Source organism: Trypanosoma rangeli (genome assembly GCF_003719475.1).
Source record: "Trypanosoma rangeli strain AM80 chromosome Unknown Tra_15.4_contig_00175, whole genome shotgun sequence".
Classification (NCBI taxonomy): Eukaryota; Euglenozoa; class Kinetoplastea; order Trypanosomatida; family Trypanosomatidae; genus Trypanosoma; species Trypanosoma rangeli.
Window position 1 is genome coordinate 1 of NW_021705922.1, and position 27,759 is coordinate 27,759.

Consider the following 27,759-nt stretch of genomic DNA (forward strand, 5'->3'; position numbering starts at 1 on the left):
CTCTCTCTCTCTCTCTCTCTCTCTCTCTCTCTTGTCGCTGTGTGGGAAAAGAGGAAGAGGCAGAGGCAGAGGCAGAGACAGCAAAGGAAACGACATTCGTAACCTTTTGGTGGAGAGGTGCGTCAAGCAGCGGAGGCATCAGCGCCCACACGACGGCACGCACCAGCAACAACAACAACAAGAGAAAAAAGAATGAGGGGCGGCAGCAACAACGGCGGCTGAAAAACACACACACATACACACCAAGACATATATGTGAAGACAAGCGCACTGCCTCAGACATCTCAGGCAGAAGCTCCTCTGAGCAAAAACATGTTGGTAAACTGCATGACGGTCTCTTCTTCACTGCGTGCCCACACGCACACACTTCATTTCCCCTTTCTTCCATCGTTTTTTTTTTCATTTTTGCTTACGCTTTCGTTTGGCCTGCTCATCGCATATGCCTCGCACACAACGCCCCCTTTCCTTTCTCTTGCCCTGCTTCTCTTCTCTTCCATTTCACACATACACGCACAGTCTGTCTTTTTTCCTTCCTCCTCAACTTGCGGTTTGCCCTCCCTCCCACTCACCCACCTCCGGTCACTTCTACTCCGCCCGCCGTATCCTCTGGCACACACGAACACGTTTTTGTTTTGTTTTTGTTTTTGGGAGGGAGGGAGGAGGGCAAAATACAAATATGAATAAAGCCACACGCAGGCGTAATAAATAAAGCAAAGGTGTACATTCATATATCCTTTTTCTCCCCCGTTGCTTTTTCATATCCTTTCTTCTTCTTCTTCTTCCGTTCTTGTCCTTGCCTTAATATCGTCTCTCTCGTGCTTCCGTCCTGGGTACCTGGAGGCAACGTCAAAAGTTGCGGAACCGGTAGCGGATCACAGGGATGTCCACGTCGACGTCGCCCATGCTGCCAGTTGCGATCAGGCAGCAGTGGTCCTCGCCGTCCTGCAGCTGCTCCCCCCGCTCCTGCACGACAACGGAGACTGGCCTGCCACGGTCCTTTGTGTTGCCGAATTGGGAGTAAATCATCTTGCCGCTAGCAAGGGCAATGATGAACAGTTCCACCTGGTAGCGGCTCTCAAGCACCGCAACAAGCTCCTGCACCGTCAGGTCGCGTCCCTCGTTAACGTCAATGCGGTCCCAAATTCCCCATCGAACGGATTGACCATCCGGCATCACGTACGATGCGCCGGGGGCCATGATGGGGTCAGAAAAGGCTATGAACGGCAAAGCAATGTTTACAAAGGCGTTGCGGTAGATACTAAGCTGTTCCTGTACCTCCTTATGTGTGGGCGGTGCATTGACCGGCATACCACTCTTCTCTTGACGTTGGGAAAAAAGCAAACGCTTGAGAACCTCCAACCCCACGAGGCCTGTGACGAGTGCGGTGGTTGTCAACATTGCCGGAATAATGTTCCCTGCAATGCGCCTGGTGTGGTGCACACTCGCGGGCGGAATGTTGTACGCGACGGCACGCATGTTCGAACAGGCCGTAATGTATTCCACATGGTGGTTTGTGGGGTCATCCTTCTCAAACTGCAGTGGGATCATGCGACGCCCGTGAAAGTTGCTCACCGGCGGCAGGTCTTGCAAGCGGACGTCGGCGGCCAGGTGTGCCACGGACTCCTCCTTTTCCGCCTCACTGGTGGCGAAGATGGCTTGGCGCGGCACAAACTCCGGCACCGCGGTCTCCCGCGCCATCCGCATCACCTCCTCGCTCGAGAGTGTGAATTGTGGCAGACCGTATACACATGCAAGTAGGTAAGCGCAGTGGTACACAAATGACATGCTCAACTCGGAATCTGGCAAGAATTCCTGCGGGGTGGGCGGTTTTTTTGCACCGCTCCAGAACATTTCCCCATTCTCGTTGCGTTTGTCAACCGGGATGTTGTAAAGCAGCTGCCGAAAGGCGTCATTAAAGTACTCATGGTATAACGCTCGCGCGATACGCACACAGTCCGCAGCGTCGTTCGGCCACCGCACCAGCGCATCCCGAACCGCCTTCAATGCCAGTGCTTTGGTGGCAGGATCACGCTCGAGTTCCGCCGCAAATGCTGCGGGGTCCTGCAAGTACGCATTGACCTCCTCGGCCGTACTGGTGAAAAGCACCTGAAAGTTGTCCCGTGCCCACTGAATCGTGTGCTCAATAGCGTTGGGGAAGTTCTTCAAGGTGCAGAGCGGAATGGACTTCTCTGGCGGGTCATGGCTGCTGCTGTAGCTCTCCGTACAGTAGGGGATGATGCACTGCACGTTGCACTTGGTTCCCAGCGTGCCACTCTCAAAAAGAGCCTTTTTGTAGAAGAGGCAACGGCTATCCACGTACTTGCGACTCTCCACATTGTCAAGTGCATTCAGTACAAGGGCGTGCGAGTCCCAGAATTTTTCATTAAAAATGCCCTCCGTCTCGGGTGACACCTTTTCCACAAAGGATGTCACCTGCAGGTCATGGTTGATGGCCCTGGCCGCCTCCCCCGCCACTTTTGATTTGTGCTGCCCAATGTGACTGTTACGAAACAAAAACTGACGCGAGAGGTTACTCATCTCAATATCGTCCATGTCCGTGATGGAGATGCCACCAAGCCCTATGCATGCGGCATTCTTGATGAGTTCGCAACCCAGCGCCCCAGCACCAACGATGAAGACCCGTTGCTTCGCTAAGTACGACTGAAACTCGGCTCCAAGAACGGCAATCTGTTGGTCGTAGCGACTTCCAGTCGGGGAAGAGGGGCGAAGATCCGCCTCCGTTACCTCGCCGCGAGCCAGAAGCAATTCCCTTGCATCGTAGTACAGCCATTGCTGGATGGGTGTAAACTTCCCACTGCACACTTTTAGAACCTCCTGTGACGCGAGGCCGCCAATAAAGCAGGTCATCGGGTTAAGATTGCCATGAATCACAGAAAGGACAGACTTGGCGGCTGCCACGTCAAGGCAGCCACTGCTGAAGGTGTTGTAGTACACCTCAGCCGCATTCAACACGGCGTTCACCTCTGCAGGGGTCGATGGCAGTGTGCCGTGGTCGTGCAAGGCACGAAAGACGGCGTGCAGCGTGGCTGGGGCATTCACTTTCTGCTCACTATCAAAGACGTCAACAAACGCCGGATCGGCGACACTCTGCTCCAGGTCCTTAAATCCCATGAGTACATGTCGCTTGGTTGTGTGGAGGTAGGCGGCGGTGCCGACTTTAATAGCGTTATCGCCTACCTCTGCCTCAAAATTTTTCAGCCGCAGGATGTATGGGGAGATGACCTCCGCCACCTCGAACAGTTTCAGCGACGAGGTGGCAGTACTTTGGGAGCGACCATGAATGTTGGATGGGTCAATGTCCGCGTTCACCGCAGCAGGCGACAGGACACCTGTAAAAAAAATATGGCTCCCCACCTCGCACTCATGATTCTTGTCCTCATGCAGCGAGACCACGCCGTCACGCGAGATGCTTGTGACGATGCAGGAAACGGTATCCTCGCCATCGGGGTCTAACACGCTAAAGGACGGTCCCGCGTCTACAAAGACACACCCCGCAACACCCCGGCTTTCACACGCCACAAACTTTACATCATGCCTCCGTGCGAGGGCGTTTTCGCCGACAAGCGCCGTTGTGCGTTGGTTCGCAAAAACCACCACATGAACGGTGGGGATCACCTCATGCAGCGGACGCGTCACGGCGGTGACGCTGACGAAGCGGTTCAGCTCCTGCGCCCGCATCGCCACCACATCTGCCCGCGACTTGCCGATGTCTTGCGGGGTCAAAAAGAAGTTTGTGCCCAAGTCCTGCAGGGTCGCGGCGCCGCCGTCCATGATTTGAACTGAGCGAACCCCCGTGAGTACGAGGTTCTTCACAAGCTCCGCCCCCAGCCCACAGACCCCCACGACGAGGACGTCGGTGCTGCCGTACTTTGCCTGCGTCTCGACGCCCACAACATACTCCTGTCGGTTGTACAGCTGACGCTTCTCATCCTCGTGCATCATCCTCCCCGCGCTGTTATGTTTTCTTTCTCCTCCTGTTTTCAATTCTCCTCTTTCTCGCTCTCCTTCTGCTTCTGCTTCACTTCCTTGATGTTGTTGGTTTTTTTTTGTTTTTCCAGCCCCCAAACTGACTCCGCGATGCAAGTCACCCCGCGAGGTGTCGCGGATAAACCGGGAAAAGCAAAGTAAGAGGAGGAGGAAGATAAAAAGTGGGGAGAAGAGAAAAAAAAAAAAGGAAACCGCCAAGGTTAGCCTTCACAAAACGCCGTCTATATATCTCTCACTCTCGTTATCTCACTTTCCCACCCAGGTGTTTTCCACGCCTACTTCCTTAGTCCCACTACCACCACCCCCAACTCTTTTTTTTTTTCCTCCCATGACGTATTTGTTGCTGTTCTTGCTGCTGCTGGTGCTGCAGTGCAATGCAACGTAGGCGTCCCCCAAACACATTTGGGGTCATACACACACACACACACACATGCATGCAAAGGAATAAGAGAGGAGGACGCAAGGAAGCAAAAACAAAAAAAAAGGTGGGGGTGGGGGTAAGTAACATAACACAGCGAATACGCATGCCTCTCTGCGTGGACAGCACGTAACATCGCTCGCTCGCGTTTTGTTGAAGGCACGAGAATACACGCCGCCCCACGTGGGGGCGTCTCCCACCAGCACCACCTACGACGCGATGTAACGTTTTCCGTCCCACTACCCACAGCAGAAATAAAAACATGGAAAGAAGCATGTATAGACACATAAACACAAACACACCGACTATTCGCCTACACTATCTTCATCTTTCTCTCCTCCCTCTTTTTCGCCTCCTCTCACCGGCGCCTGGCGAGGTGAGCGGGGGCGGCGGCGTCCGCTCACGCCTCATTTTGTTCGTCTCCCACCCACTCACCCCCTTCACTCTCCCTAACACAGATACGCACGGGGTCGCCAAAGGCGGCACGGCGGAAGCGGAGGCGCACGCACACCACAGAAGCGAGAAAGCAAAAAAGGAAAATGTGCCGCCACCGTCTGTACTAACGCGGCAAAAGGAACCCAACACCGCCACCACCACGCGGGCGAGTGGCACAAAACCCAAACCGCGTCGAAAAAAAAAAGAAATTCTATATATCAATAGACAGTGTCTAAGCTCAACTCGCCAGGGAGAGAAAAAAAAATGGTGGACAAGTGAGCGAGAGGAAGCAAAGGGAAATCACAACAAGACGAGTTAACCCCCCCCCCCCCCCACACACCACCACCACCACCAAAAAAAAAAAGAAAAAATCAGCGGTGAAAAAAAAAAAAAATTAACGACAGAAACCAATACAACGACAATAACAACTCACAATCACGACATCGATGGTGGTGAGTGGGTAGTATTATATGCGTGTTTGTATAAATGGATAACAATCTTACAGACGACGGATGAGGGAAACGTGCCATTGGAGAGTCACTTTCAGCGTAGTACTCCATATACATAAATCCATACACGTACACACGTACACACACACAGAGAGAGAGAGAGAAAGAAGTGTGTGTACAGGCGGGTGGGTGGCTTATGCAACACAACTCGCGCAACCGCCTGTCGGGTTCCTGTTACTTGTGTGTTCCCCCACTTTCCTCCTCCCCGCCATTTGCCTCATTACGAATACTTCTTATATCTCACCATATTCCCATAAACTATACTCCACTCTCCTCGTTTCCCTTTTTTCTTTTTTCCCCCAATTTGTCTTTACCACATCTGCACTCCATCCCATGTGTGCTTTTGTTTTTGTTCTTTGCATTTTTTTTTTCCTTTTCTTTTCCCCTCCAGCCGTGAAGAGCGGGGGCCAGGCAAGACTCTCTCTATATGTACCTACTCACCCACTCCAGCGTGCCCAGGCCACTCCACTCCTCACTTTCCCCCCCGCTTCCTCAATGTCCTCCGCAGCTCTTCCTTTCGCAGTCGCAGCTCGTCTAATTTGCGCCGCAGTTCGGTGCGTTCACGTTGCAGTTCCACAGCATCCTTTTTGTCCTGCGCCACCCTCTCGCTCCAGTCGGGCCGCTTGCTTTCCTTGATTTTCGCCTCCATCATGTTCGCCTTCTTATTGGCCTCCTCAACGTCACGCCGGAAGACGTCAATGCGGTCCCGTGGCGTGAGTTCTTTGAACTGCACATCCGCGGGCCCTTTCTGGGCAAGCTCCTCTGCATGTACCTCGTCCAGCGCGGCCTTGTACTGCGCCTCCAGCGCGGCGAACAGGTCCGCATCTTCCTCGGTTTTGCTCTCCTTTTTTGCGATCATCATACTCAGTTCCTCCTCACGTTTTCGCTCCTCTTCTAGCCTTTGTTGCAGCTTTTCCCGATCCTCCTTCAACGTAGACTGATGAACACAGACAACTTCCAATTCCTTCTGCCTCGCCTGAAGCTGACTAGCAACCTTCTCCTGCTGCGCCTTCAGTAGCTTCAGCTTTTTCTGCCACACAACACGTTGCAGGGCACGCAGCACGGTGATGGCTTTAAACTTTTGAAGTAACGTACTCAACACATCCTTGTTTTTCGCTGTCTGACGCGCCATGCTTCGGGACTCCCGCTCTAGTCGCTCGGCAAGCTCTTGTTTTTGCCGCAGCGCCTCCCGCAGGGAGTCCATGTTCTGCCGTTGAATGCGCACTGTGTTGTGCAATTCCCCCGCCTTGCTCGCCATGCCGTCCGCCACCGTCGTCTGAGCATCATTCACCTTCACCAGCGTCACGAGATTGCGGGCTTTGCTACTCCACTGCAGCGTTGCGAGCGTGTCACCGTAGTTCTTCACAAGTGGACTGATAGTCGCCACCATCGTGGTGCGGGCGTTGCCCCCGATACTGTCACTTAGCAGCCACGTCAGCACGCTATCACGGAAGGGGACTTGCGGCAAGGTGCGCTCTTGGTAGTACGCCCCCGTAATTTCTGCCTTAGCTTGTTCCATGAGAATATTTTGCCGCTCCGTTAAGTTGTCAATCACGCGACGAAGCGCAAGCAACGATATGTTAATTGCTGCTGACTCCTTCACGTATTCCTGAAATCCACCCCGCTCCGACCCTGCAAGGTCAACCAGATTGATGCGTCCTGCCTGGTAGCGCACTGCAGGCCGTGAGTAGCGGTCCTTCGCCGGCAGTGTCCGCTCCTGAATGACCGTCAGCTGAAAGATGGCGTGACTGCGACTGGACTGATTGTGTACAGCCGTGGCACACGTCGTTCGATGCAAGGAGCCACGCTCCAGCAGCAGACAACACTGGGCCCAGTTTTCTACTTGGTACTTTGTCACCCCCTCCACGAAGGGGCCACTGTACGGGTCCTGACGAATGCGGGCGTCCTGCAGCTTTTCATTACCCTTCGTGTTCTTCAGCGCGGGGTCCAGCAGGTCCCTCACACGCTCCATGTAAATTTCCACAAAACTCACTTCGACGCGAAATCGCACACGTTCGTTCGTGTCTGCTTTCTTCCCTTCCTCCGCCTGTTTACCGGCAAGAATCAAAAACAAATCATTTGAAACGCGTGGGATGATGCCTTCCTCCCCGTCCCCACCACACGACGCATTGGGGTCGTAGATACCCATCATGGTGTACGTCTTGCCGCTACCGGTCTGCCCATATGTCAGAATGCAGCTGTTGAACCCATCAAACACGTGCGGAACGAGGTCCTTTCCAATAAGTTCATAGACGTCCTTTTGCGTCGCGTAGGTGCTGCGCTTCGTGTCGTAAAATGTGTGTACAATGCGATGCTCCGGCGGGATCGACCAGAGGCTGGCGTCAAACTCAAACTGGGCCTTGGGCGCCCACCCCTCCTTTGGGTCTAGGATCACCGTCTTGTTGTCTGTCATCTCCACCACCGACCGGCGCTCCTGCCCCTGCATCTCGACAAGCTCTTCTGTGATGAAGGGGCGCACGCGGGAGAAGACCTTGAATCGAGTAATCTCCGTCACACGTGAGCGGAAGGCGTCTGAGGCCTCATTGGCGTCGTCCATCACGATGTTTCGCCCATTGAGCTGCGCATCCGGAGCATTCTTCACCTCACGCTGCAGTGGCCGCCGCGGCGTTGGTGAGTGAGGCGCCGCCGCCGCCACCTTCTTCCTCGGAGATGTGCCATTCTTTCGAATGGGCCTTGAAATGAGTTTGGGCTCACTGAGCTTCGGTTGATTTGGCTCCATTTTTTTTTTTTTTGTTGTGTATGTATGTGTGTGTGTGTTTTTCCCCCTTTTTGTTTCCTTTTCGGTATTTTTTCCCCTTCTGATTCCCTCCCTTGTGCACCCTAATTACCTACTCCGCTTGTGCTGTTTCCTCGGCTTCCTGTTCTCTTTCACTTCCACATGGCGAGAGAGGAGAGAAAGAGAGAAAAGTGTGCGGGGGCAAAGATGTCAGCGGACCGTTGGCCGCCCACCGGAAACGCTTACCACCCTCTTCGCACTCAACCACGTGGACTCATCCACGCGCAAGACCCGTGTGTGGTTCCCAAGAAAGTGTCATCTTCACTTCAGGTAACTCTACATAAATGGCACGGGGTAGGGTGGGGAGAAAAGCCAAAAAATTCAATCCACACAGACACACAGGCACACTTCCACTCTCACTTCTACGCCACTACTTCTTCTTCTTTTTGGGCGGCGCAGCATCCACCGCAAAGTCAACCTCTACGTCATCGGTGTTCTGAATGGTGCGTACAGCCTCGGCACGAACACAGGCTGTGACCTCAAGCAGCGGTAACGCACACGCCGCCTCCATAGTGTACCGAAAAGACTCCAACATTGAGCAAAACGTATCAACGGCGTCGCCGACAAGCCGCCGCATTCCAGCAAAAAGATAGATGCTGTACTCCTCCTTGAGAGAAGCCTCCGCCAAGGAGTCTCCAGATGCGTTTGCGTCGTTGTGCGCTGGCGATTTTTCCGTGTTTCCTAGGCGAGTGGGACTGGGGTCAGCCGATGCCGTCCCTTTTCCTTTGTTGGGTGCCCTGCCCTGCGGCTTGCTGCCCCCTCCCCCCGACGATCCAGTGCTGCTGCTGCCGCCAACCCCCTTGCGCCCCACTGCAGCACCACCACCACCCGCATTATTGTTTCCGCGAGCACCAGTCTGGGGGTGTGCCCCGTTCCGCGCCCCGTGAGGCTCACGCAGTCCGAGGCTGAGCAAGACGGTGTCGTCCAACTCGCCCGTTTGTTGCGCCAGGGCTGAGAAGGCCACCATCCCAGCGACGCGTTGCAAGAGGAGATCAAGCGGTTCATCGTCCAGCTCGCACACGGTCGCCGCGCGCAGAAGAATGTTTAACCCCTCCCGCAGCACATTACGCGACACGGCGTCACGTAGCTTGCAAAGGTCACTCTGCAACGTTTGCACAGATCCATCCCACTCTTCATGGTGAAGTGGTTGTTCCAGTGCCAACATCGTTTGGACGAGATTTTGGTGTAGAGCATTCAACCGCTCGTAAACATCAATGTTGAATGGAAGGCGCAGAGCGAGATACGTTGTACTGTTCCATGCCTTGCGCCACTTTGCAACCAACGCCTCTCGAGCTCCTTGAGACACCTTGGCGGCGTCCAGGCACGCCTGCGTCGCCCTTGCAATTTCAGCAGCCTCATACACATTGGTATTTGCTGCCATTGCGTTAATGACCTCACGCTGCGCATCCACAACGGCCTTGGCGTCGAGTGCAGCTGCAACAGGACGAAAAACGGTCTCAAACGAGTGCCCACCGTCTTGGATAATGGCACACAGTTCCACTACAACACGGGAGGCGGCGACAGGGATCATAAGCAGCTCATAATGCTGCAAAAAACGTCCCGGAAATGCCGCCCGCACAGAAAAGGAAAACGTCTTCTCGTCATCGGGTAGAATGACACCATCCAGCTGCTCAGAGAGGAAAAAGAAGGATTTGGACTGCGCCAACTTCTTCGCCAGGGAGCGAAGAGGAACGTTCATTTGGTGTGGCGTCCCTTTCACCATTTGCCTGGAACTTGCAGGGGACTGCTGGTCACTGCTCGTGTGAAGCGCCGCCGCCTCATCTGTTGCCTCTTCAACAGTGCCATCGCTGCCTTGCTTCTTCGTAGTCTCCTCCTTCTCACCGTTAACAACGTCCGTATCTCTTTCACCGTCCAGGGCGGTGACTGGTTGGAATGGTGCCCAGCTGTAATAGACCGTCGTCGTGCCGTTGTTCTTGATCTGCACGGAGCCGTGGGCGAGCTCCCCCGGCCGGGCAAAGAAAAGTATACGTGAAGTGGAGATCTCCAACGAGGGAGCCCCTGCAGCGTCCTCCTCCATGGGCACTGTCGTTGCATTGATGTCTTTGCTCCCAATCATAGTTTCCGTTTTCCCCACACTGGGGGGGCCGTTTTCATCCATACCATCCTGATCTTCTTGATCCTTTTGCTGCTGCTGTTCCTGCCCCCCTTTAGGTTGCAGTGGCGGCACGTGCACGACGGCCGGCACGGACCTCTTCGCCGCCGCTGCAGCATCCTCTGGGTTAGTCGTCCATGGGGGTGGCTGACCACGCACCTCTAAATAGGCCCGCGGCAACAATAGGTGAGGCATATTCTTTTCAATCAACGGGAAGTACTGCTGAAACCGCTGCTTGTAGTAATCCGAGTTACAGAATAGGACTGGGACAGCAGCTGTGGATGGCCGCTGCTGCAGCCCGGTACTCGCCGCCTCGCTTAAGATGTGTTCACCGGGGAAGACGACGCGGGTGTTTGACTGGTGCTCCACGCTCAGCCGCCACTGATCTGTTATCTTCCCGTACAACACGTAGGGGAAGTTCGTTTGGCCCACCTTAAGATACCGAATGACTTCGGTATCTCCGGTGGTGCGCAGGGTACTTTCCCATGTGTGAGGGCCGGAGAAGGCGGCGGTGGGAGCGACTTTGGTGATCATCCCAATCTCCTCTTCACGTATACGCGCCCGGTAAGCCCCCTGGAGCATGTTCATGCCGGCTCCATTTATCGTGTTGTTGTTTTCGACGCGGCGACGAATATTTTCCTGCACAGTGGCCCACACACGTTTTTGTTTTTCCCACTCCCGCATCGCTTTCCCCTGTAGATCACGTTCATCGTATTTATTAAAAGTGACGGCGTGCTGCGGAGCATCCCCCGCGCGCGTCGTCGCGGGTTGAGCCATTACCTGCCAACTGGATGCTTCCTACATCGTCGCAAAAAAAAAAAATGTGAAGAAGCGGAAGAGAGGAGAGGTGGTGACCGCGGCGTCCCAAGACTGAGGCCCCAGCTCACGCGCAGCACGAATAACATGACAACGATGCAGCCCACCCGTGCGGGCAACCTCCTTTGCATCGACACAAGCGCACATGTATGCATAGAACGGGAAAGAAGCAGTGTGTGTGTGCGAGAGAGAGAGATAGAAGAAAAAAAAAAAAACAACATGACGCGGGCAACGCCACTGTCGCTGACATCCAACTCCCTCTCCCGTCCTTATCTCTACTCTTTCTCTCTCTCTCCTTTCGTTACCCGTGCCTCCGAGCCGCTCCCAACTTTTGTTCCCATCCCTCTTCTCTTCGTTTTATTCCCCTCCTCTTAAGCGATTCTCTATTGTGGTGTCCCACGATGACGGCGCACCACCCTCGACGCAGTGCCCAACAGCCTCGTAGAGGTCCAATATGTTCCCCGAGTGAACCGCCCGCTCATTTTCTGCAATGATTTGCAGTACCGGTCGCGACCGTGCGATATGGTGCTGAATAAACCGAAGACACATGTGAATCGTAGGGTACACGTGCAGGTAGAGGTCATTCAACACGCAGCGCCGCTGCAGCGCTCGTGTCGGACACAGCTGAAGCTGCTCACCGAGCCGCTTCGTGTGCTCCGCCACTGCAAGCAGCGCCTCCGCCAGCTCCGCGACGATGTTATCGTAGGAGACGCAGAACAAAACGACGTCGGGCCGCTGCACCTCCTCCACTCCCCAACACCGTGTGGATTCCACCTTTTGCGGCGGCGCCCACGGATTCGGGGCCTTACCCCCGCGGTTCAACGAACGCGTTGAGGCCAAACGACACGCCCCAGCACCGGTAGCGTCTCTCTTCGCGGAGGCGTGCTTGTAGTGGTGCGCCAGCCGCAGAATCACACGGATGCAGTCTAGGTAAAACATGCCGCCCATCTCCTCAGCTCGCTGCACTACACCCAACTGAGGCACAGACATCGTTTTCGTCATCGCCGTCGTGTTGGTGTTGATGTCGGCAGTGAGAGCGCGATGGTCGTATGGATTTTGACGCGCTCCACACGAGTTTGGTATGCGGCGCAGCGCTGTTGCAGCCCCTAACAGACGCCGCTGCGCTACTGAGCCAAAAGATTTCACCGTTCCGCGTGCACTACCGTGGAACAGGCGAGTCAGCGAGCGAAGCATGAAGCGGCGCCAGTGTGCCCCAGTGCAGAGTGAATAAACCCCGTCAGAGTCATTCACGTGCCGCTGCCTCTCCGTCACCTCGTCACTGACGTCATCCTCAGTCTCTGTGGCGGATTCCATCAGGTGCCTGTCTGATGGGAAATGCTGACTCGTGTTTGCATTGCGGTGCGGCAGCGTCACGGTGGGGTACCCATCAAAGTAGGAGTCCTCGACACCAGCAAAAACAGCTACGACACGCTTCTGCACCTCCTCCTGCGTCACGGGCGAAAGACGGTGAAGAATTACCCGACGCATTGCTGCACGCAATGCTTTTTTTACCAGCCCGTGACAAATTCCTAGTGCGCAGGTGACTTCTATGAGCAGCTGACGCGACGTATTGCCCTCAGTAGTGTTTTCATCAGGGTCAAACACGTTTTTTTCGTGCGACAATGATTTGCGCTGCTTCTGCTTCTGCTTCTGCTGTTGCGGCGGTGGTGGTGGTGGTGACAATGGGGTTGTTGCCAGTGATTGTACAAGGGAGAAGAGAGCGTTGGGATTCGAAACCAAAAAAGATCCCGCAGCAGCGGGGGCAACAAGAGAAAACCACCTCCAGCAGAGTGCCGCCTTTACCGCGTATTGCCCCATATTTGATGACCACAGTAACATGCTGGAAAGCTGCTCGCCAACCCGTGTCTTGAGAAGCATGTCTGACATGAACCCGACGCAGTTACTTGTTTGCTGCTCCATGATTGTGGCAAGCCACTGGCAGGCAATAGTAACAAATTCCCCCCACTGACTACGCAGAAGTTCCTCCATCACTTGAGGTACGGTAGGAGCTTCTTGCAAAATTGCGAAGGCAGCCGAATTTCCTGCCAGGCGAACCGCAAATCGCAAAAACAAACACAACGCCGTCATCGTCGCGTTGGGCTGTGACACACCAGCCCCACCACGCACACCAGTTCTAATGTAGTGCAGAACACTGTGGTAGGCCCGATAGGCCACCAGCACCTCCGCCGCACCCTCCACACTACTCAGGGTAAGCAAAATATTGGCCACATCACAGGCCTGCGTTGGGGTGGCCTGAGTGAGGCAGCAGAGAAGGGCCTGAATGAGTTTGGGGTGCGTGAGCACCGCAGCCGCAGTTGGTGCAGACAAAGTTACAATCATGAGGAGGAACTCCAACGCCCCGCCTACGATGGAGCTTCGTGTCTCCGTAAGCGTGGCGTCACGCATTCGTCCCGGCGTCTTCGTCGACTTGCCTCTATTCATCTCCATCACGACATCCTCCGCGGTGGGGGCGTCATCGTCAAGCGCGACCGAGAGCGTCACCCCCAGTGCGTGCAGTGCATTGTGCTCCACAGTCAGGAAGTCGTGCACCAATACCGCTGCCGCCTTTTTGCCCCACACCGTGGTGAGTGAGCCAACGATCGCCTGCATCGCCCCAAGGGCAATCACCTGCGTCCGCTCACTTGGGATGGGCGCCACAGCGAAGGCCAAGACATACGGCAACACCCCCTCCACATCGGACAAGATGGTGGTTTTGTTTTCCGGCAGGGACTCCAACACTCTTAGCAGGTCACGCTCAGCCGTGGCGGGAATGACCCCAAGCTGAATATTTTGCTGCAGGAGAGTCCATTGCGCCTGCAGTGCGAGCGCCAGAGGCGTCGGGCGTGCGGTGGGGGTGGAACTCATCGGCTTGTGTCGGCGCTCTGCGGTTGACGGTGACGCTGGGCTGGTGGGGCGACGGTGATGCCGCTTCTGCGGCGTCACAGAGGACGATGCCCCGACAGTTGCCATTCCGCCGTCCGCGGCAACACTCTGCGTCCTCCTGCCAGAAATGCTGAGGTAACGCACGCAACAATCACCTCTCCCTTTCCGCCTCCCCTCCTGTGGGACGAGCAGACACTCCCAGCAGTGCAGCCACCGCCTCCTACTCTTCTTCCCTTGCCGGTGTGTTCCCGTGACGCTTCACGCGCCCAGCACAGGTGCCCGTGTGATATCGACGTTCAATACCCCCACCAGTTGTTTCCTTCCCCCGCTGCGCGCTGTCGTGGTCGTCGTGGTGGTAGTGGTAGTGGTAGTGGTGGGGAAGAGAAGAGTTGTGGCAAGAAAATAAAAAGGAAGCAAATCATCCACGCAGCAGGAACAGAAGAACAATCGCGTGGAATGCGGAGTGTGCGTGGGCGCATAACATACAAATATACACATGCATACAAAAAAGAGAGATGATGATGCATCACTACTGATTTTCCAGTCGACGTTTGACACTGTTCTTCTTCTTTTGTTTCAAGGCAACGCGGTTGGGTACTTAGAGAGCACTTCTCTGCAGGAGCGGCGCCTCCTCGCGGTGGCGGCGGTAACCCATCCTGTCGCTGTTGTCACCCCCATCACCAGCAGTGTCTTCTACAGCGACAGTAGTGGCTGGAAGAAACTCGCCTCGATGCTCCTTCCGTGCTTTCTTTCCAGATAGATGTGTAAGGCCAAGAGCCACCCACAACACAGTGGACAGAATAACGTAAAAAATGGCGGCGTTGCGGCAGCATGCGGACTTCTCTTCCAGTGACCATCCCTCCTTTGCTGCAAGAACTTCAAAAGTCCAGTTCCTGTGTTGCATGAAGGCGGAAAGTGTGAAGAGGATGACCCCCGCCGTGAGAGTAAAGGGAGCACAGCAGCTAAGAAGGGGCAATGCCATCATCCATGCCGCAGACGTGACCTTCCTCTTGTCGCTCAGAAGAAGGTATCAGGGACGCGCATAGCCATCAAGAGTAGGGCCGAGAGGGAAGACAAGGAGGAAGCGAACAAGACGATACGACACTGGATTCCCGCAAGCAAGAGTCGTTGGTGGTCCTGCACACAAGAGAAGGGAGATGTGCCATTGAAGTGGAAACGCGCCCACACACACATTGTGAGAGAGGGAGCAAGAAAGAGGCAGTGACGGTGACTTGGCCTTGCGGTAGGCTTACTAGCAACAATGTCACCCCACCCCTGCGGCGCATTTGGTGGTGGCAACGGGAGGCAATTTCCCATTTCAGCTCAAAAAAACAAAACAAAAAAAACAACAACAACAGCTGCTTTCCGTCTCGCTTCCCACCACCAACGCCGCCACCACCGTCGCACTCGCCAAGAATTATAGCACCAAAACCACAAAAAAAACAATAACAAGACTTAATTTCCCTGCGGGACAATAAGCGCACTGTCGTAGTATTTTTGCTCAGTCGTGTGCCGGCCCAGAAAAACACTGCGAACATACGGCGGTAAGAACAACGACGACTATGCTCGGGACAACCGCGTCACAGCAACGCCCAAGAACAATAGTGGATTTACCGAGTCAGCACATGTGCACTTCTGTCCAACTGGCTCTCACCAAAGGCGAGAAGAGGCGGTGCCCGTTATGGGAGGCGGAGCGCTGTTGAGTACGCGCAGATCTCCCTCCGCTGGTGTCTGCTGGAGCAATGAGCAGGTACGGCAAGGCGTGGTCGGTGAAAGGGAATAAAAACATCCATGCCCACAAAAGCCACCACCGCCTCCTCTGCTGTCGATTGACCGCCGCCTCCCCCTCTTTAGCCTTTTCTTGTCTGTACACTTATGCATATATATACATGTATACATCATATATGCACATGTTTGTGGCCACGCTTCGGACGGTTGCTGACTCCCAGCGGGCTGACTGTACGGGTCGCAGCAAACAGAGGCGGTCCCCCCCCCCACTCCCTTCAATGCAGCTGGAGGAAATAATGAGTGCGACGACATACGACGCACCACAAAAATAAAAAAATAACAACATTGAAGAAAAGAAGGTGGCAGCGATGAGCGTAGCATGGCTGTGGCAGGTCGTTGCCTTTCCGGCACCACCCACCAGACAGAAAGAGAGACGTTGCACACACAATTCACTTTCAGCCCTGAACGTCGCAGTGTGGAGGGCTTTTTTTTTGTTGTTGTTGTATCTGGATTTCTTCTTGTTTCTTAACCGTCTAAAGTTTTTTTTTTTGTTTCTCGTTATTAACCACCATCGCTGTAAATTACCGTGCCAGCACCACATATACACGCACGCACAGAAATAGAGAAAGAAGGAAAGAAAGAAGGAAATAAAAAAAATCAAACTTCATCTCCTTTGCTCGAACAGGAGGCGTCAGCAACGCTGCCCTCACCTCCGTATTGACCTCTCCCTCTCCCTCTCCCTCTCACACACTTTCTGTTTCCCTCACTAGATTAACCGCCGCAGAGCCGCATTCTGCCTCACTTTCAAAGACGACGACCCCGTGGCGATATCCTGCCCCTCTGCATTGGAGTTTTGCCTCTGAATCCGCAGCGCACGGACGTCATCGGCAAACTCGGCCTCCTCGCGCCGACGCTTCTTGAGTTGGCTCTGCGCCCGTTTCAGCTCACCCTCCTCCTCGCCGTCCTCCTCCTCGTCCTTGCCACGACGACTGGCGCGCTGGAGTTTTGCTCGCCGCTGCTGCGCAATCCTGGAGGTGCGCATAGTTTGCTTTGAACGCACCTTGTCTGAGCTGTCCTTCTTGTCCCACTTCTGCATCTTCCGCTCCTTCAGCTTCTCCTTCCTGGTCTTGAGCTCCCGCGTGGCGGGACGCTCCTTGTAGCCAAGGTCCTCATCCACCTCCTCCTCGTCGCCCACTTGCAGCCCTGTCGGGGCGGCGTCCGCAAGAGACTTGTCCGCCCGACGCTGCTTCTTTTCTCGAATCGCCCGCGCCTTGCGATTGAGGCGGATGTTTTCGTTATACTCTGCAAGCCGCGCCTCGTTGACACCAGGGACCTGAATATCGAGGGAAATGGTGTCGGGCGGCAGTTTGTCCAACAGCGTCGACACGACGCGTTCCTTTCTGTGCCGCTCCGTCTCGTGTGGGTTGGCGTAGAAGAAGTCGGGGTTCGCGTCCCCGGCGCCAGGGATCAGCATCGACTGAAATCCGCGGGAGTGGCCGATGCCCAAGACATCCTCAAAGGGGCAAAATCGTAATTGCTGGGCAATATTGCCGTAACCAAGGCCAAACTTCATGTACGGCGCGTTGGGCTTGGCGCTGGAGAAGATGCCCTTCCACAACTGCACGTTTGTTCCACCCCCCATGGCAACAAGGCCAGAACTAGAGACATCGACGGTGTTGAAGGTGTACGTCACGGCGTACTCCTCCAGCGCCCTCAGTGTACGGCAGTCCCACACCTTAAATTTATGATCCCCGCCCAGCGTCACAAAAAAACGGCCGTTTGGATGAAATCGAATATCATCAATGACACCCTTATGACCTTTCAGTTGCACAAGCGGGTCCACCACGGCTGGGGACCAAAACTTCACCACACCACGCAGGTCACAGCTCGCTACCACCCCATTGCTGGGATTGACATCCATGCAGGAGACGGGGTCTCGCACCACCGAGGGAACCTTTGCACCCAGCTCCTGCCCCGTGCTGATGTCCATGTATTGCATCACGCTGAAACGGGTAGAGGCAGCACAGAGAAGCAAGTGCCTCGGCAGATACGCCAGTCGATCCATGTTTGCCATTTGAGAGAGAACATGCATCTCTGCGCCCTCCTTGGTGTACATGTAGACGTACTTCTTCTGCGCCAACGCCGTCATGGTGTGATCCACTAGAAATTTGGCGTCGTCGATCCGGTCCTTCAGTTGTACCTCGCCGTTTAGTGCAAAATCCTTCCAACGAATGTTTGCCACGTGCCCCCGCAGACCTGCAAGCAGAAGATGTGTACCGTTCAGGGTGAAGTCTACCTTGTACGGGCCCAGCTTATCCAACAGCAACTCATACTTCTTCTGTTGCGTTTGGAGGTCCACAGCGGCAACAATATCGTCCTGCGTGACGCGGTCCGCGACTTCGCGCTCCTCCAGCAGCAGGCCTGTGTCTGTTTTCTCCAGCTTTGTGAACAAATTGGCGCGCGCGGCACGCCTTGGGGCACGCCGCTGCAGTTTTTCCTGCCTGCGAGCCTCAGCATTCTGAAGCGCGTTGCTGTCCGTGACCCAGCGTCCGCGCAGCTGCTGCCTCTCCTCGTCTATCTTCTCCGCATGCAACTCCGCCCTGCGACGCCGCACAATCTCCTTCGTCTCCCGCGATACCGCGGCGCCCGCAGTCATTTCTGCCCGCTTGACTCCTCGCCCCTTCGCGTGTCCACCCTCTTCGCCGCTGGGCCTCTGGATGCCGCAGAACTAAAAGGCAAAATAACGACTAAATAAAAAAAAACAAGAGAAGCAAAAGGAATGCCGCACACAGAGGGAGAATACACGACACGCTTCCTCAACAGCGGGACGAACACCACAACGGCACAGAAGTGAGGGAAAGAGCGGGGTAGTGCATGCGAGACAACCACGGCGACTGGGCGCGCTGCGGAGGAGAAGCTTGTCTCCAATAGGAAGTAAAACGTAAAAAAAAAAGAAGGGATAACATTTCTCCTCCATACGGTCTTAGCGGCGGCCAAACGCAATGGTGTCTCAGCCCTCTCTACTCCCACGCCCTTCTTCGTGAATCGAGTTGCATCACTTTCATTCTGTGTTTCAGCTACTCTTTTCTTTTTTCTTGTGTGTGGGTGTTTATCTGCTCCATAAACTCGAGGGAATGTCTTTGCACACGCGTGGCTTCCATGCTCCTTTTATTTTGTGCTGCACTTTACCTCACACCATCCTTCGTGCCGCCACTAAAAGTGAAGGGAACCTCCCCCCACCCCACCCACCCACCTACACACACACACACCAGGCAACATGGGCACGCCTCTGGAAAGAGCAAACTCAAAGAGGCAGCACACAAATATAATTGCCATCTCTAATACCTGGCACCTCAGTCATCTAACAGCATCTGATCAAGCTGTTCTAAAATTGCGCGGGACTGCTCCCAGTAACGCTTGTGCAGCGCTTCTAACTTCACGTCATCGCCCACAGCTGCGGCTGCGGCTGGGGCGAGTGACAATAGCGTGTCCTTCCGCATCGGTGTGACCTTTCCGGAAGAGGGCATAGTTTGACCCGGGGCCGCACGCAGCGTGGAGTTCTTTGCTCTCGAAGAACGGTCATAGGCGGTGGAGAGCGGTGCTGCGCCTCTATTGCTCGTTCCTGCATCCCTCGTTGCTGCAACGACATGGCTCTTAGCATGTCGCGCTGAAACGCTGCGAAGCCGCGCGCCAGCAGCCGCGGCGTTGCACTTTCGCTGCGGCGATGGTGGGACAGACTGTGCGCTCTTCCGCGGCTTCGCGGCGGGCCGCGCAACCTCCACTGGCGATCGATGATGCGAGTGGTTGCAGCGGTACATGAGTGAGCGCTTCAGAAACTCCAGCATGTCTACCGCCTCCTCCGCGTTGAAGCGCTCAGGAAACTGCGGAGTTTCGCGGTGGCGGATGCGTCGGCGCATGGAACGATCTCGGCGATGCGTTGCGGATGCCGCCTCTGCCGGACGCCGTGTTTGCCCGCAATGGTAGGGTGTGCGACTATTTCTATCAGCCCTGTTGGCAGCTTGCTGCTGCCGCTGCACCCCACCGTTTTTGGGTGGCTGCGTTGAAAGAAGCCTCCCTGGCGAGCGAACGTCCTCGTCGTTGTTGTCTGTGCGGCATGGGCGTCCTGCACCATCCGAGAGGGCGTCTACCTCCGCCTCCCCGCAACCCTGGCGCATATTCACCAAGGTTGTCTCCCACCTGCTAATGCCACCCTGCGAGCCTTGCTGTTGTTCCCTCAGAAACGACAATTGACGCCGCGTTGCATGTGGCCTCGGCGACGGCTCTGCACTGTTGACATTTTTCCGTGACAGCGGCGGAGCCCGGGCCTCGGCGAGGCACGGCACCTCCGGTAAGAGTTGCTTGTACGCCATCAGTTCTCTCCGGGTCTCTATAAGCTCTAACTCTAGCTGTCTGTTTAATGCAGACATGTGCAGCAACAGCTGCTCCAATGCCTGTATGCGGTCGGCAGGATGCATCGTCGCTGATCCGCCTGCTTCATTATCTCTGTAGTGCCGCGTTTGCTGCTGCTCTGCACTGCCAGCTGGCACCCCCTGCGGCGTCTCTTCTTGTTTCTGTTGCGTTGACCGCTCCATCGCACCAACGCCATTAACCACTGGAACTTCCTTCAACTCCAACCCCCCGTTTTGGTGTGCCCTGACGCTGGCCGCGGCCACCTCGTACGGCTGCGACGCCCCCGCCGCCTCAACCAGGACGTAACTATTGAGGCCCGCCGTGTCAGCGCTTCGCGGGACTCGCACCTCGCGATGAGCATGACGAATTTGGGACCCCACCGGTCTGGCGGCCAACACATCCGTTTGTTCTCTACAACCATCGTGGGAGCCGGAGCGCCCCCGGAGGCTACGGGACGTGGCAGCCCCGCGGCATGTCGGCCGACTACCTACCGTTGGTGGGGCTCCTTTCCGCATGGGGGCGAACGTGGCCACAGAAAATAAAACACGCTTCGATGACAAAAGGAAGGAAGGAAGGACAGAAAGAGAAGGGATTGAGTTGCGCGGGCAGCTAAAGAAATCCATGTCAACCGCAGGCATATCGCGGCATGCCACACCTCCCGCTTCTTCCTTGTCTTCATCTTCCTGCTTCTTCATCCTGAATGGAGCCTGCTGTTGCGCAACGGACAAAAACACGCCTTCGTTACTCAAGGCAAACGTACATTCACACATTCGCACATAAGACAGACAACATTCATTTTTATTCCTCTTCCTCTTCTCCTCCCCATCAGTAGTGAATCTTGCGGAACCCATCCTGCAGATCCGCTCGCATTCGGATGAACTGCACCTGCTCTTCGTTGCTCATGAGCCGCAGGAGTCCCGTCTCTCGCACGCCTTTGATGTGTCCCCATGGCATCAACAGCAGGCTCGCCGTCTCCTTTAGCAGGCGAAACAGCACCTCCACCACAGCCCCACCGAGTCCTGGTGTGCTGATAATGGGGCGCATGGCCTCCATGTATGCGGTAACGTCCTGTTTGTAGATGAGGGCTCCACGGTCGGTGACGGTGAACGCTTTCAGGTGTGTCACAATCCCCCTGTAAAGGCAGACGCCAATAGTGCGCACGAAGGACGAGGGTCCTCCGTCGCCGTACAGCAGTTGTTGCATGTTCATCGTCCGCGCGCGTGCCCGCACGGCGTTCAGCACCTCGTTGGAGGCGTCCCCAGCTTTCATGCCACTCCGCCGACTTGACATGGTCAGATAATGGCTTGTCATTGAAGCCGGCTCGAGTGTTGCACCTGCGGCACCCCCCGCAGTATTTTGTCGCTGAGGCACCTGGCCATTTGAGAGTCGAACAAACTCCTTCGCCTCCTCAAACTGTCTTGTGATGTACAGGCAGAAAAGGGTGCAGGCACGCGTGCACGGCTGGGCGAACATCTCTCCCTCAGCCCCCTTTGCAACCTTCGGTCTGTAGTCGTTCCGTTTCTGGTAGTGAAGCAGGATGGACAGGGAGCGCACGATGATGGCGTTGGCGCACAGATTCAACAGCGTCTCAGCACGCTCGTCCAACGCCTCGTACGCCGACTCTTTTGCATCCTCAATCGCCGCCTCGAGACGAGGGTCAACCTGCAGGAGCGGCATGCAGCTCACCGAGATGGCGTCATTCAAACTCATCAGGGAGGACTGCACAAAAAGCAGCATGCGCAGGCCACACTGCTGCGACTCTAGCTTTGAGGGCCGCAACAACTCATCCTCCGACTCCGGCTTCACCCGCCAGTGCTCACGATCGGCGCGTAGCGACTCCACCATCTTGCGCAGTTCCTCGTCCATATAATTCCCCATATTCTCCAGTGAGGCCTTGACGAGGTCCAGGACACACGACGTGACGTCCTTTGGTGGGGCGTAGGTGCGTGTTCGCGCTACTACCTCCCTGAGTCGCTCAATGAGCTCCTTTGTCTTCTTCATGTGCGCCTCCCGCAGGTCAAACACCTCTTCCGGGACGGAGTGCAAATCTCGGGTGTATTGCTCCTCTAACATCGTGTGATAGCGCCTCAGCAGCACAAGCTCCGACTTCTGCTCCACAAAGGCGGAGCGCCCAGTAAAAATGGAGTCGGCGTACTTTTGAAGGAAGTCCGCCTCACCTTTTTCGAAGGTGTTTCGCAGCTCCTTGACGTAGTCCTGAAAGAAGCTAAATAGTCTGGCCTGGATGGTGTGGGCGTAGGTCATGGCGTCCGCCACCCGCGTGGAGGCGCGCCGCTTGGAACGCGGGGACAGACATGCCTCCGCCTCCACCATGTCTCGCTTAAAAAATTCCGCGAGTTTTAGCTGTTGGGTGACAAATGGTTTCACCACACCCTCAGTTACCTGCGCAAGCAACTGCCGCCGCGCCGAGTTTGTCGTCCCAAAAATTGTTTCCACGACAATCACGTCACGACGGGTGCGAGAAAGAAGAAAATCAAAGGTGCGATGCAGGTCATGCTCCGTGCTGTTGCGGTAGTGCTGCATAGCGGTGGGTGGCGTAGATGCCGTGGCGGCGCCACTGAGTGGTGGCTGCGGTGGAAGAGGGCTTGGCGAATACTCACTAAAAAGCGTGATGCCCATCTGATTAATTGTGCGTGCGTAAAAGGCAGAGAGCAGCGCATCATGGGAGTTGGTGATACTGTTGTAAAGCCGCGAGACGAGTTCCAGTGTCTTGAGGAGGGCACGACCGTAGGGCTGGTGCACTGCCGTGTCAGGATGATCCTTGTAGAGCTCGTTGAAGCGGTCGACAAGGTGGAAGACGTCGGCAATAAGCTCCTGCCGCACCCATCCAACGTAGAGGTCAATGTTGGACGTGCTCCCGACGACGCTTTCGAGCTCGCGGCAGAGGTGCGTCAGTCGCTGGCACCAGTCCACCTGCGCCTCCGTGCAGCTGCGTACTGCAAAGGTACGATCCAGGCCGGCCGCAACCGCAGCCGTCTCCATGCGATGCATCTTTTCCCTCCCACCACCACCATCACCAATCTTTCCATCAACAAATTTTGCAGTTGTCGCCGCTGTGGCCGCTATCCTCATCGACGCTTCGGTCTCATCGGAGTCCTGCGCCACCGTCACTACACGACGCCGTAGTTGGCGTGGCCCGCCTTGCCTAAAAGGCCCATGCGGCCGCACCGCTTCCGTTCTGCTGCTTCCGCTGAGAACACTCTCATTTTTGGCGTTACCGTTCTTGGCCTCAGTAGGGTCCCGGTTGGGCTCCGCCTCACGGCCCCGGGTGACACTCTTCCTCTCCACTTCTCCTTGGCCGCGGCTACTCTCAGCTTCCTCGCTCCTTGCCGCGGCGATATCCTCCACGCCGCTACCACCACCAGTACCGCCACCGCCGCTGCCGGCTCCGCCGTAGTACATGGGATCCGCCGGTGACACGATCCCGGCCTCCCACTTAGAGGTCACCTCCCCGCGCTGTTCTGCGCGTGCCTTGGACAAGTTCTTCAACAGCGTGTCCAACTCCGCGTGGTTCATGTGCATAAACATCTTGAAGTGTTTCAGAAGATGTGAGACGGCGCGGCCGCGCATCACCCTCGCGTTGGACTGCGCTAGGTGCTGCTCAATCCCCGCTGTCGCCGCCAGTGCGTTGCATACGCGGTTCTCGTACTCGTGCAACCTCGCCGTGGTAGCCTCCAACCCAAGTCGGATGGTTGCAAGCCGCCGTTTCTCACGTATTTCCACGCGACGACATCGAACCTCGTTGCTTTGTAAGGCGTACTCCTCCTCCTCCTGCACCTTCTCAATCTCAGCAAGCGCACACTCCAGCGTTGTGGTCAAGCGATTCACAATGGTGACATAGTCTTCGCCAGCCGCTGCGGCTTCGGGCGGCGCTTGGGTGCCGTTCTCCCCACCGTTCTTCGTGCTGCCACTGCCACCTCCGTCAATAGGCTGTTGCCACGCGCCACCACCTCCGGCAGCTGAAGCGCCAGCTGCCGTTTCTAATAGTGTTGGTGAGTTCTTCTTCCGCCGGGAGAGGAGGACAGGAAAGAGCGCACGATTTATAATGTTGTTGACAAACGTCGGCGCCGAAAAATGAATTGAGCTAAAAACCATGCGGTCCAGTGACAAACGCTCTTGCTCCGGCGACGCCGATGACTGCGGGGCCACGCATTGCTCTCCACTCGCGCCGGCGTCAAAAGCGCTGCTCACGCCATCCTTCCTCTCGCTGCTGCTACAGGCCACTGACGGTGCGCTGGCCGTTGTGCCTGCCGCCCCGCCCCGCACCACAATTTTCTTTCGCGCAGACGATGCCCCGGTGCCGCCCGCGTCCCCACCACTGCCCGCAGTACCAGCCGCGGGCGAACCTCCCGTCATGTCGCCTTTGGTTTGCCTCTTCTCTGCGTGGCGCATAAGTGCCGCCCCTAACCCTGTCGTCAACGCGAATGGGAAGGGGATGGGAGGAGTGCGTCGCTCGTACCTCCTCTATTAGTGCGCGGCGGCGTCACGGTCCCGCGCGATCGGTGAAAAAGCAATGAATAAAAGAAAGAAAAACAAAACAATGAAAAGAAGTGTGGCGGAGCAGCCACATACACACGCATCGGGTGGCGGGAGGCGAAGGAGGGCGGTGCTGACGCATGTGGCTGAAGTGTTCGTGTGTGCGATCCCCGCCCAGGCAGCCACGCATACGTACACGCACACACACGACAAAATCCACACCCGCAGCAACGCTGAAAGAGACAAGACAAGAAAAAAAAAAGTGTTAAAAATAAAGCGAACACATACACGTGAAAACATGATGTTCAGTGAGGCGCACAATGAGGATTGCTCTCCTTCTCCCCATACTTTTTTTTGTTTTGTTTTTTCATTCTCACCGTTTGTTTCATCCTGCATCGCCGTTCGGCTTTCCCCACCCCGCCCCTCTCTCCACTTATTGTTTGCGTGCGTGTGTATAGGTGGGCCTCAACTCTATCGAGTCTTCTACTGCCGTCTTCCTTCCCCAGCAGAAACACTCGTCAGGAGAATGCGTGGCTCATTCTCCTTTGCGGCCACTCTACTTCCCGTGCTTCCACCACCGCTGTTGTTGTTGCAGTTGCTGCTCATCGCGGAGTTCTTTTTTTGTCCTTCGATGCAGCTCCCTCCCTCATCCGCAACACACGCTGCCTTGTCGCCGTCTTCTCAAGCATCTCTTCAAGGCATGAGGTGGGAGGGACGTATGTCATGTGACAAACGTGGAGGAGCCACAGCTAGGCAGACACACACACACACACAGAGAGAGAGAGAGAGACGAACAAAAAACAAGCTAAACAAAATAAATAAAAAAAGAATGAAAATGCACTGCGTCGGTGTGTCGACTTATTGAAAAAAACCAACACGTGCAGCTAAACTCACTACGCCTTCTTCTTCCTCCTGCGTCTCTCCAGATTGCTGCTGTTACCGCCGCTGCCGCCGTTGCTGCTGCTGCTACCACCATCTCTATTGGGTTTATTCGTCTCCTTTGTACTGCGGGGTGCGGCTGCAGTAGGATGGGCGTCAACCTTCTTTTTCCCACCCGCATTCGCAGATGACGCTTCCCTGGAGTCGGAGCTGTTGCTTTTGATGTTCGCAGACCCTGCCATATCTTTTTGCAGCTGCCTCAATACATGCCTGCTTCGCCAGAGCTCAAGCTCCGACGCAATGATCGCGTACGGCAGCCTCACCCAGTAGTAGATGAGAATAAGCATCAACACCACTGTGATCAGCACCAACGCAGCGGCAAAGATGCCGTTAAAAAACGTCCCTGGTTGGTCATCGCGGGAAACCAAGATAAAAAATGCGGTGACGCAACGTTCCTGCAGCCCCGCCCAGTCCCGCTGCACGACAAGGTCCACGTACTGCCGCAGGGAGAGAAAAAACCCGTCGACGGTTAACCCGTAGGTGTAGTGCAAAAAGAAGAGCTGCACCCACACGCGCCAGACAAACTGCGGTATCAGCACCGCCGCGAGGATGAATGGGGCGAAGAGGACGAGGAGGATACAAGCCGAAAGGATAATAGCCCATGGCACGAGCGCAAAGGTCATGGCCCGCGTGTACAACAGGGCAAACTCTGCCAACTCCCACAGTCCAGCGCTTTCTTCTTCAAACTTTCGATCTTTTTTTCGACGTTGAATCTCCTCATAGACTTTTTGCGACTTCACATTAAAAAAGTGGGCAGCTTCCTTGTAGAATTCCGCGGCTGAATTATATTCCCCCACGTTAAACAGCACCACCCCACGCAGCGTCTCGCCGTAAAGTCTTAGGTTCAGTACGGTCTTTTCCAGAAGATACATCGCCTGTCCAGCCCAGTTACCGGCATCGGGATCCGTAGCCGACAGCGCATTCACCTCACGAATACATTCGTGCGGCAGGTTACCATGGGAATTCAGCACCGTCTCGTCGAACTTCCGCGCCACCTCCGATGCTGATTCAAATTTAGCCCATGCGGCTTTGAGACGCCGTTGTGTATTACCGCTTGGCCTCCGCTCGCCGCTTTTCTCCTCCTCCAAGATGCTGCGTGCCTCATTCAGCTCGGCGCGTGCCCTCCTCACCCACGCCTCGACCTCCGCACGCTTTGTCGAGGTCTGCAGCAGGTACGCCTTCACCCCATCGGCGCAACTCTTCTGGCCTGACTCTGCAGGATGGTTTAGAACGTCCTCTGCGGCAACAGTAATTGCGATACACGGTGCGATGCATGCAAAAAGCACTACCGCAAGCACCACCCACATTTGCCGCCACCTCCCGCAGTTGACACTGCGCTTTGGGAAGTTCCTGCCGGCGCGCATTTGCTATTCACACCCTTTGTGTTTTGCTTTAGCTTTCAAGAAGCCAACCCCTCTTCTAGCAAGGAATCCAAAAGGAACAAAAAGAGAGAGAGCGAAACGGGATGAGCAGGGTGTGGCATGCGCGGCTACACCGCCTCAGTCCGTGGTCGGGGCCGTTGGAGCCTAACGCGCCCGACCACACAGACAAAGGAGAAACAAGCAGAGGAGGGTGGGGTGGGAAAAAAGTGTCACAGCAACCAATACTCACCGTCGCACCGCAGCTGTGGTGAACTTCTTCTCCGAGCTGGTGGTGACCTTCCCGCTCTTACCGGCCCTGTACGCGGCGTCAATAATGGGCAGCAGGTCCTCCGCCTCGATGAAGAAGTTAATCTTGTTATTGTTACCCGTGCCCACGTCCACGCGGATATGGGTGTTACGGAAAAAGAGCATCAACGCAAACGGCTCCCGGTCATGGCCAAGCTCATACATCATGTTAAACTCCGGCACCTCTGTCGTCGAGACGGCGTACATGACGCAGTACTTCCGCACCTTGGGGGCAAGGGCGGCGAGAACCTCGTCCATGCGCCGCGTGGCAATAAAGTGCGGCATCAGCCCTCCACCGCTGGGGTCGTCGCCGGCCGCCGGCTGCTGCTGTGGTGGCGGCAACGACTCGTAGTGGCTGAAGCGCACCAGCACCAGCCTTTCCCCTTCGAGGACGATGTGGCGGTCCACGTCCCAGGCGGAGTGCAGGTGCTGCAGGTCGGCCATTCTCCCGTACACACCTTACGCCTGCTGCGCGGGCGTAGGCAAACACCCCCAGGTAAAAACAATAACCATTGCGAGAGAGAGAGAGAGAGAGAGGTAGG

At 55.7% G+C, this 27,759-nt stretch overlaps 10 protein-coding genes across 10 annotated transcripts, besides 22 other annotated features; all 10 read right to left on the reverse strand.

Moving 5' to 3' along the window:
- Positions 1 to 32: a microsatellite.
- Positions 33 to 49: 17 nt separating this feature from the next.
- Positions 50 to 81: a microsatellite.
- Positions 82 to 750: 669 nt separating this feature from the next.
- Positions 751 to 795: a microsatellite.
- Positions 796 to 846: 51 nt separating this feature from the next.
- Positions 847 to 3,963, reverse strand: TraAM80_05405 (ubiquitin-activating enzyme E1; the record flags this gene model as incomplete). The annotated part of the gene is made up of 1 exon (XM_029382284.1): positions 847 to 3,963. One exon carries the CDS (start codon positions 3,961 to 3,963, stop codon positions 847 to 849), a length of 3,117 nt encoding a protein of 1,038 aa, XP_029237808.1.
- Positions 3,964 to 4,134: 171 nt separating this feature from the next.
- Positions 4,135 to 4,185: a sequence feature (GA-rich).
- A 161-nt stretch (positions 4,186 to 4,346) lies between these two features.
- Positions 4,347 to 4,376: a microsatellite.
- Positions 4,377 to 4,417: 41 nt separating this feature from the next.
- Positions 4,418 to 4,439: a microsatellite.
- Positions 4,440 to 5,180: 741 nt separating this feature from the next.
- Positions 5,181 to 5,215: a microsatellite.
- Positions 5,215 to 5,255: a sequence feature (GA-rich).
- Positions 5,256 to 5,269: 14 nt separating this feature from the next.
- Positions 5,270 to 5,300: a microsatellite.
- Positions 5,301 to 5,459: 159 nt separating this feature from the next.
- Positions 5,460 to 5,478: a microsatellite.
- A 230-nt stretch (positions 5,479 to 5,708) lies between these two features.
- Positions 5,709 to 5,752: a microsatellite.
- Positions 5,753 to 5,842: 90 nt separating this feature from the next.
- On the reverse strand, positions 5,843 to 8,110 carry TraAM80_05406 (putative kinesin; the record flags this gene model as incomplete). The annotated part of the gene is made up of 1 exon (XM_029382285.1): positions 5,843 to 8,110. One exon carries the CDS (start codon positions 8,108 to 8,110, stop codon positions 5,843 to 5,845), a length of 2,268 nt encoding a protein of 755 aa, XP_029237809.1.
- Positions 8,111 to 8,122: 12 nt separating this feature from the next.
- Positions 8,123 to 8,148: a microsatellite.
- Positions 8,149 to 8,537: 389 nt separating this feature from the next.
- On the reverse strand, positions 8,538 to 11,057 carry TraAM80_05407 (uncharacterized protein; the record flags this gene model as incomplete). The annotated part of the gene is made up of 1 exon (XM_029382286.1): positions 8,538 to 11,057. The coding sequence occupies one exon, from the start codon at positions 11,055 to 11,057 to the stop codon at positions 8,538 to 8,540; it is 2,520 nt and encodes an 839-aa protein (XP_029237810.1).
- A 293-nt stretch (positions 11,058 to 11,350) lies between these two features.
- Positions 11,351 to 11,391: a microsatellite.
- A 62-nt stretch (positions 11,392 to 11,453) lies between these two features.
- TraAM80_05408 (uncharacterized protein) lies at positions 11,454 to 14,066 on the reverse strand (the record flags this gene model as incomplete). The annotated part of the gene is made up of 1 exon (XM_029382287.1): positions 11,454 to 14,066. The coding sequence occupies one exon, from the start codon at positions 14,064 to 14,066 to the stop codon at positions 11,454 to 11,456; it is 2,613 nt and encodes an 870-aa protein (XP_029237811.1).
- A 250-nt stretch (positions 14,067 to 14,316) lies between these two features.
- Positions 14,317 to 14,354: a microsatellite.
- Positions 14,355 to 14,577: 223 nt separating this feature from the next.
- On the reverse strand, positions 14,578 to 14,964 carry TraAM80_05409 (uncharacterized protein; the record flags this gene model as incomplete). Its single annotated transcript, XM_029382288.1, has 1 exon — positions 14,578 to 14,964. One exon carries the CDS (start codon positions 14,962 to 14,964, stop codon positions 14,578 to 14,580), a length of 387 nt encoding a protein of 128 aa, XP_029237812.1.
- Positions 14,965 to 15,304: 340 nt separating this feature from the next.
- Positions 15,305 to 15,334: a sequence feature (A-rich).
- A 988-nt stretch (positions 15,335 to 16,322) lies between these two features.
- Positions 16,323 to 16,363: a sequence feature (GA-rich).
- Positions 16,364 to 16,473: 110 nt separating this feature from the next.
- TraAM80_05410 (U3 small nucleolar RNA-associated protein 7) lies at positions 16,474 to 18,363 on the reverse strand (the record flags this gene model as incomplete). The annotated part of the gene is made up of 1 exon (XM_029382289.1): positions 16,474 to 18,363. One exon carries the CDS (start codon positions 18,361 to 18,363, stop codon positions 16,474 to 16,476), a length of 1,890 nt encoding a protein of 629 aa, XP_029237813.1.
- Positions 18,364 to 18,936: 573 nt separating this feature from the next.
- Positions 18,937 to 18,949: a microsatellite.
- Positions 18,950 to 18,976: a microsatellite.
- Positions 18,977 to 19,060: 84 nt separating this feature from the next.
- Positions 19,061 to 20,887, reverse strand: TraAM80_05411 (LYT1p; the record flags this gene model as incomplete). Its single annotated transcript, XM_029382290.1, has 1 exon — positions 19,061 to 20,887. One exon carries the CDS (start codon positions 20,885 to 20,887, stop codon positions 19,061 to 19,063), a length of 1,827 nt encoding a protein of 608 aa, XP_029237814.1.
- Positions 20,888 to 20,942: 55 nt separating this feature from the next.
- Positions 20,943 to 24,527, reverse strand: TraAM80_05412 (uncharacterized protein; the record flags this gene model as incomplete). Its single annotated transcript, XM_029382291.1, has 1 exon — positions 20,943 to 24,527. One exon carries the CDS (start codon positions 24,525 to 24,527, stop codon positions 20,943 to 20,945), a length of 3,585 nt encoding a protein of 1,194 aa, XP_029237815.1.
- A 114-nt stretch (positions 24,528 to 24,641) lies between these two features.
- Positions 24,642 to 24,685: a sequence feature (A-rich).
- Positions 24,686 to 25,365: 680 nt separating this feature from the next.
- Positions 25,366 to 25,385: a microsatellite.
- Positions 25,385 to 25,401: a microsatellite.
- Positions 25,402 to 25,504: 103 nt separating this feature from the next.
- TraAM80_05413 (uncharacterized protein) lies at positions 25,505 to 26,914 on the reverse strand (the record flags this gene model as incomplete). Its single annotated transcript, XM_029382292.1, has 1 exon — positions 25,505 to 26,914. The coding sequence occupies one exon, from the start codon at positions 26,912 to 26,914 to the stop codon at positions 25,505 to 25,507; it is 1,410 nt and encodes a 469-aa protein (XP_029237816.1).
- A 243-nt stretch (positions 26,915 to 27,157) lies between these two features.
- On the reverse strand, positions 27,158 to 27,661 carry TraAM80_05414 (spliceosomal U5 snRNP-specific protein; the record flags this gene model as incomplete). The annotated part of the gene is made up of 1 exon (XM_029382293.1): positions 27,158 to 27,661. One exon carries the CDS (start codon positions 27,659 to 27,661, stop codon positions 27,158 to 27,160), a length of 504 nt encoding a protein of 167 aa, XP_029237817.1.
- A 72-nt stretch (positions 27,662 to 27,733) lies between these two features.
- Positions 27,734 to 27,754: a microsatellite.
- The last annotated feature ends 5 nt before the right edge of the window (positions 27,755 to 27,759 follow it).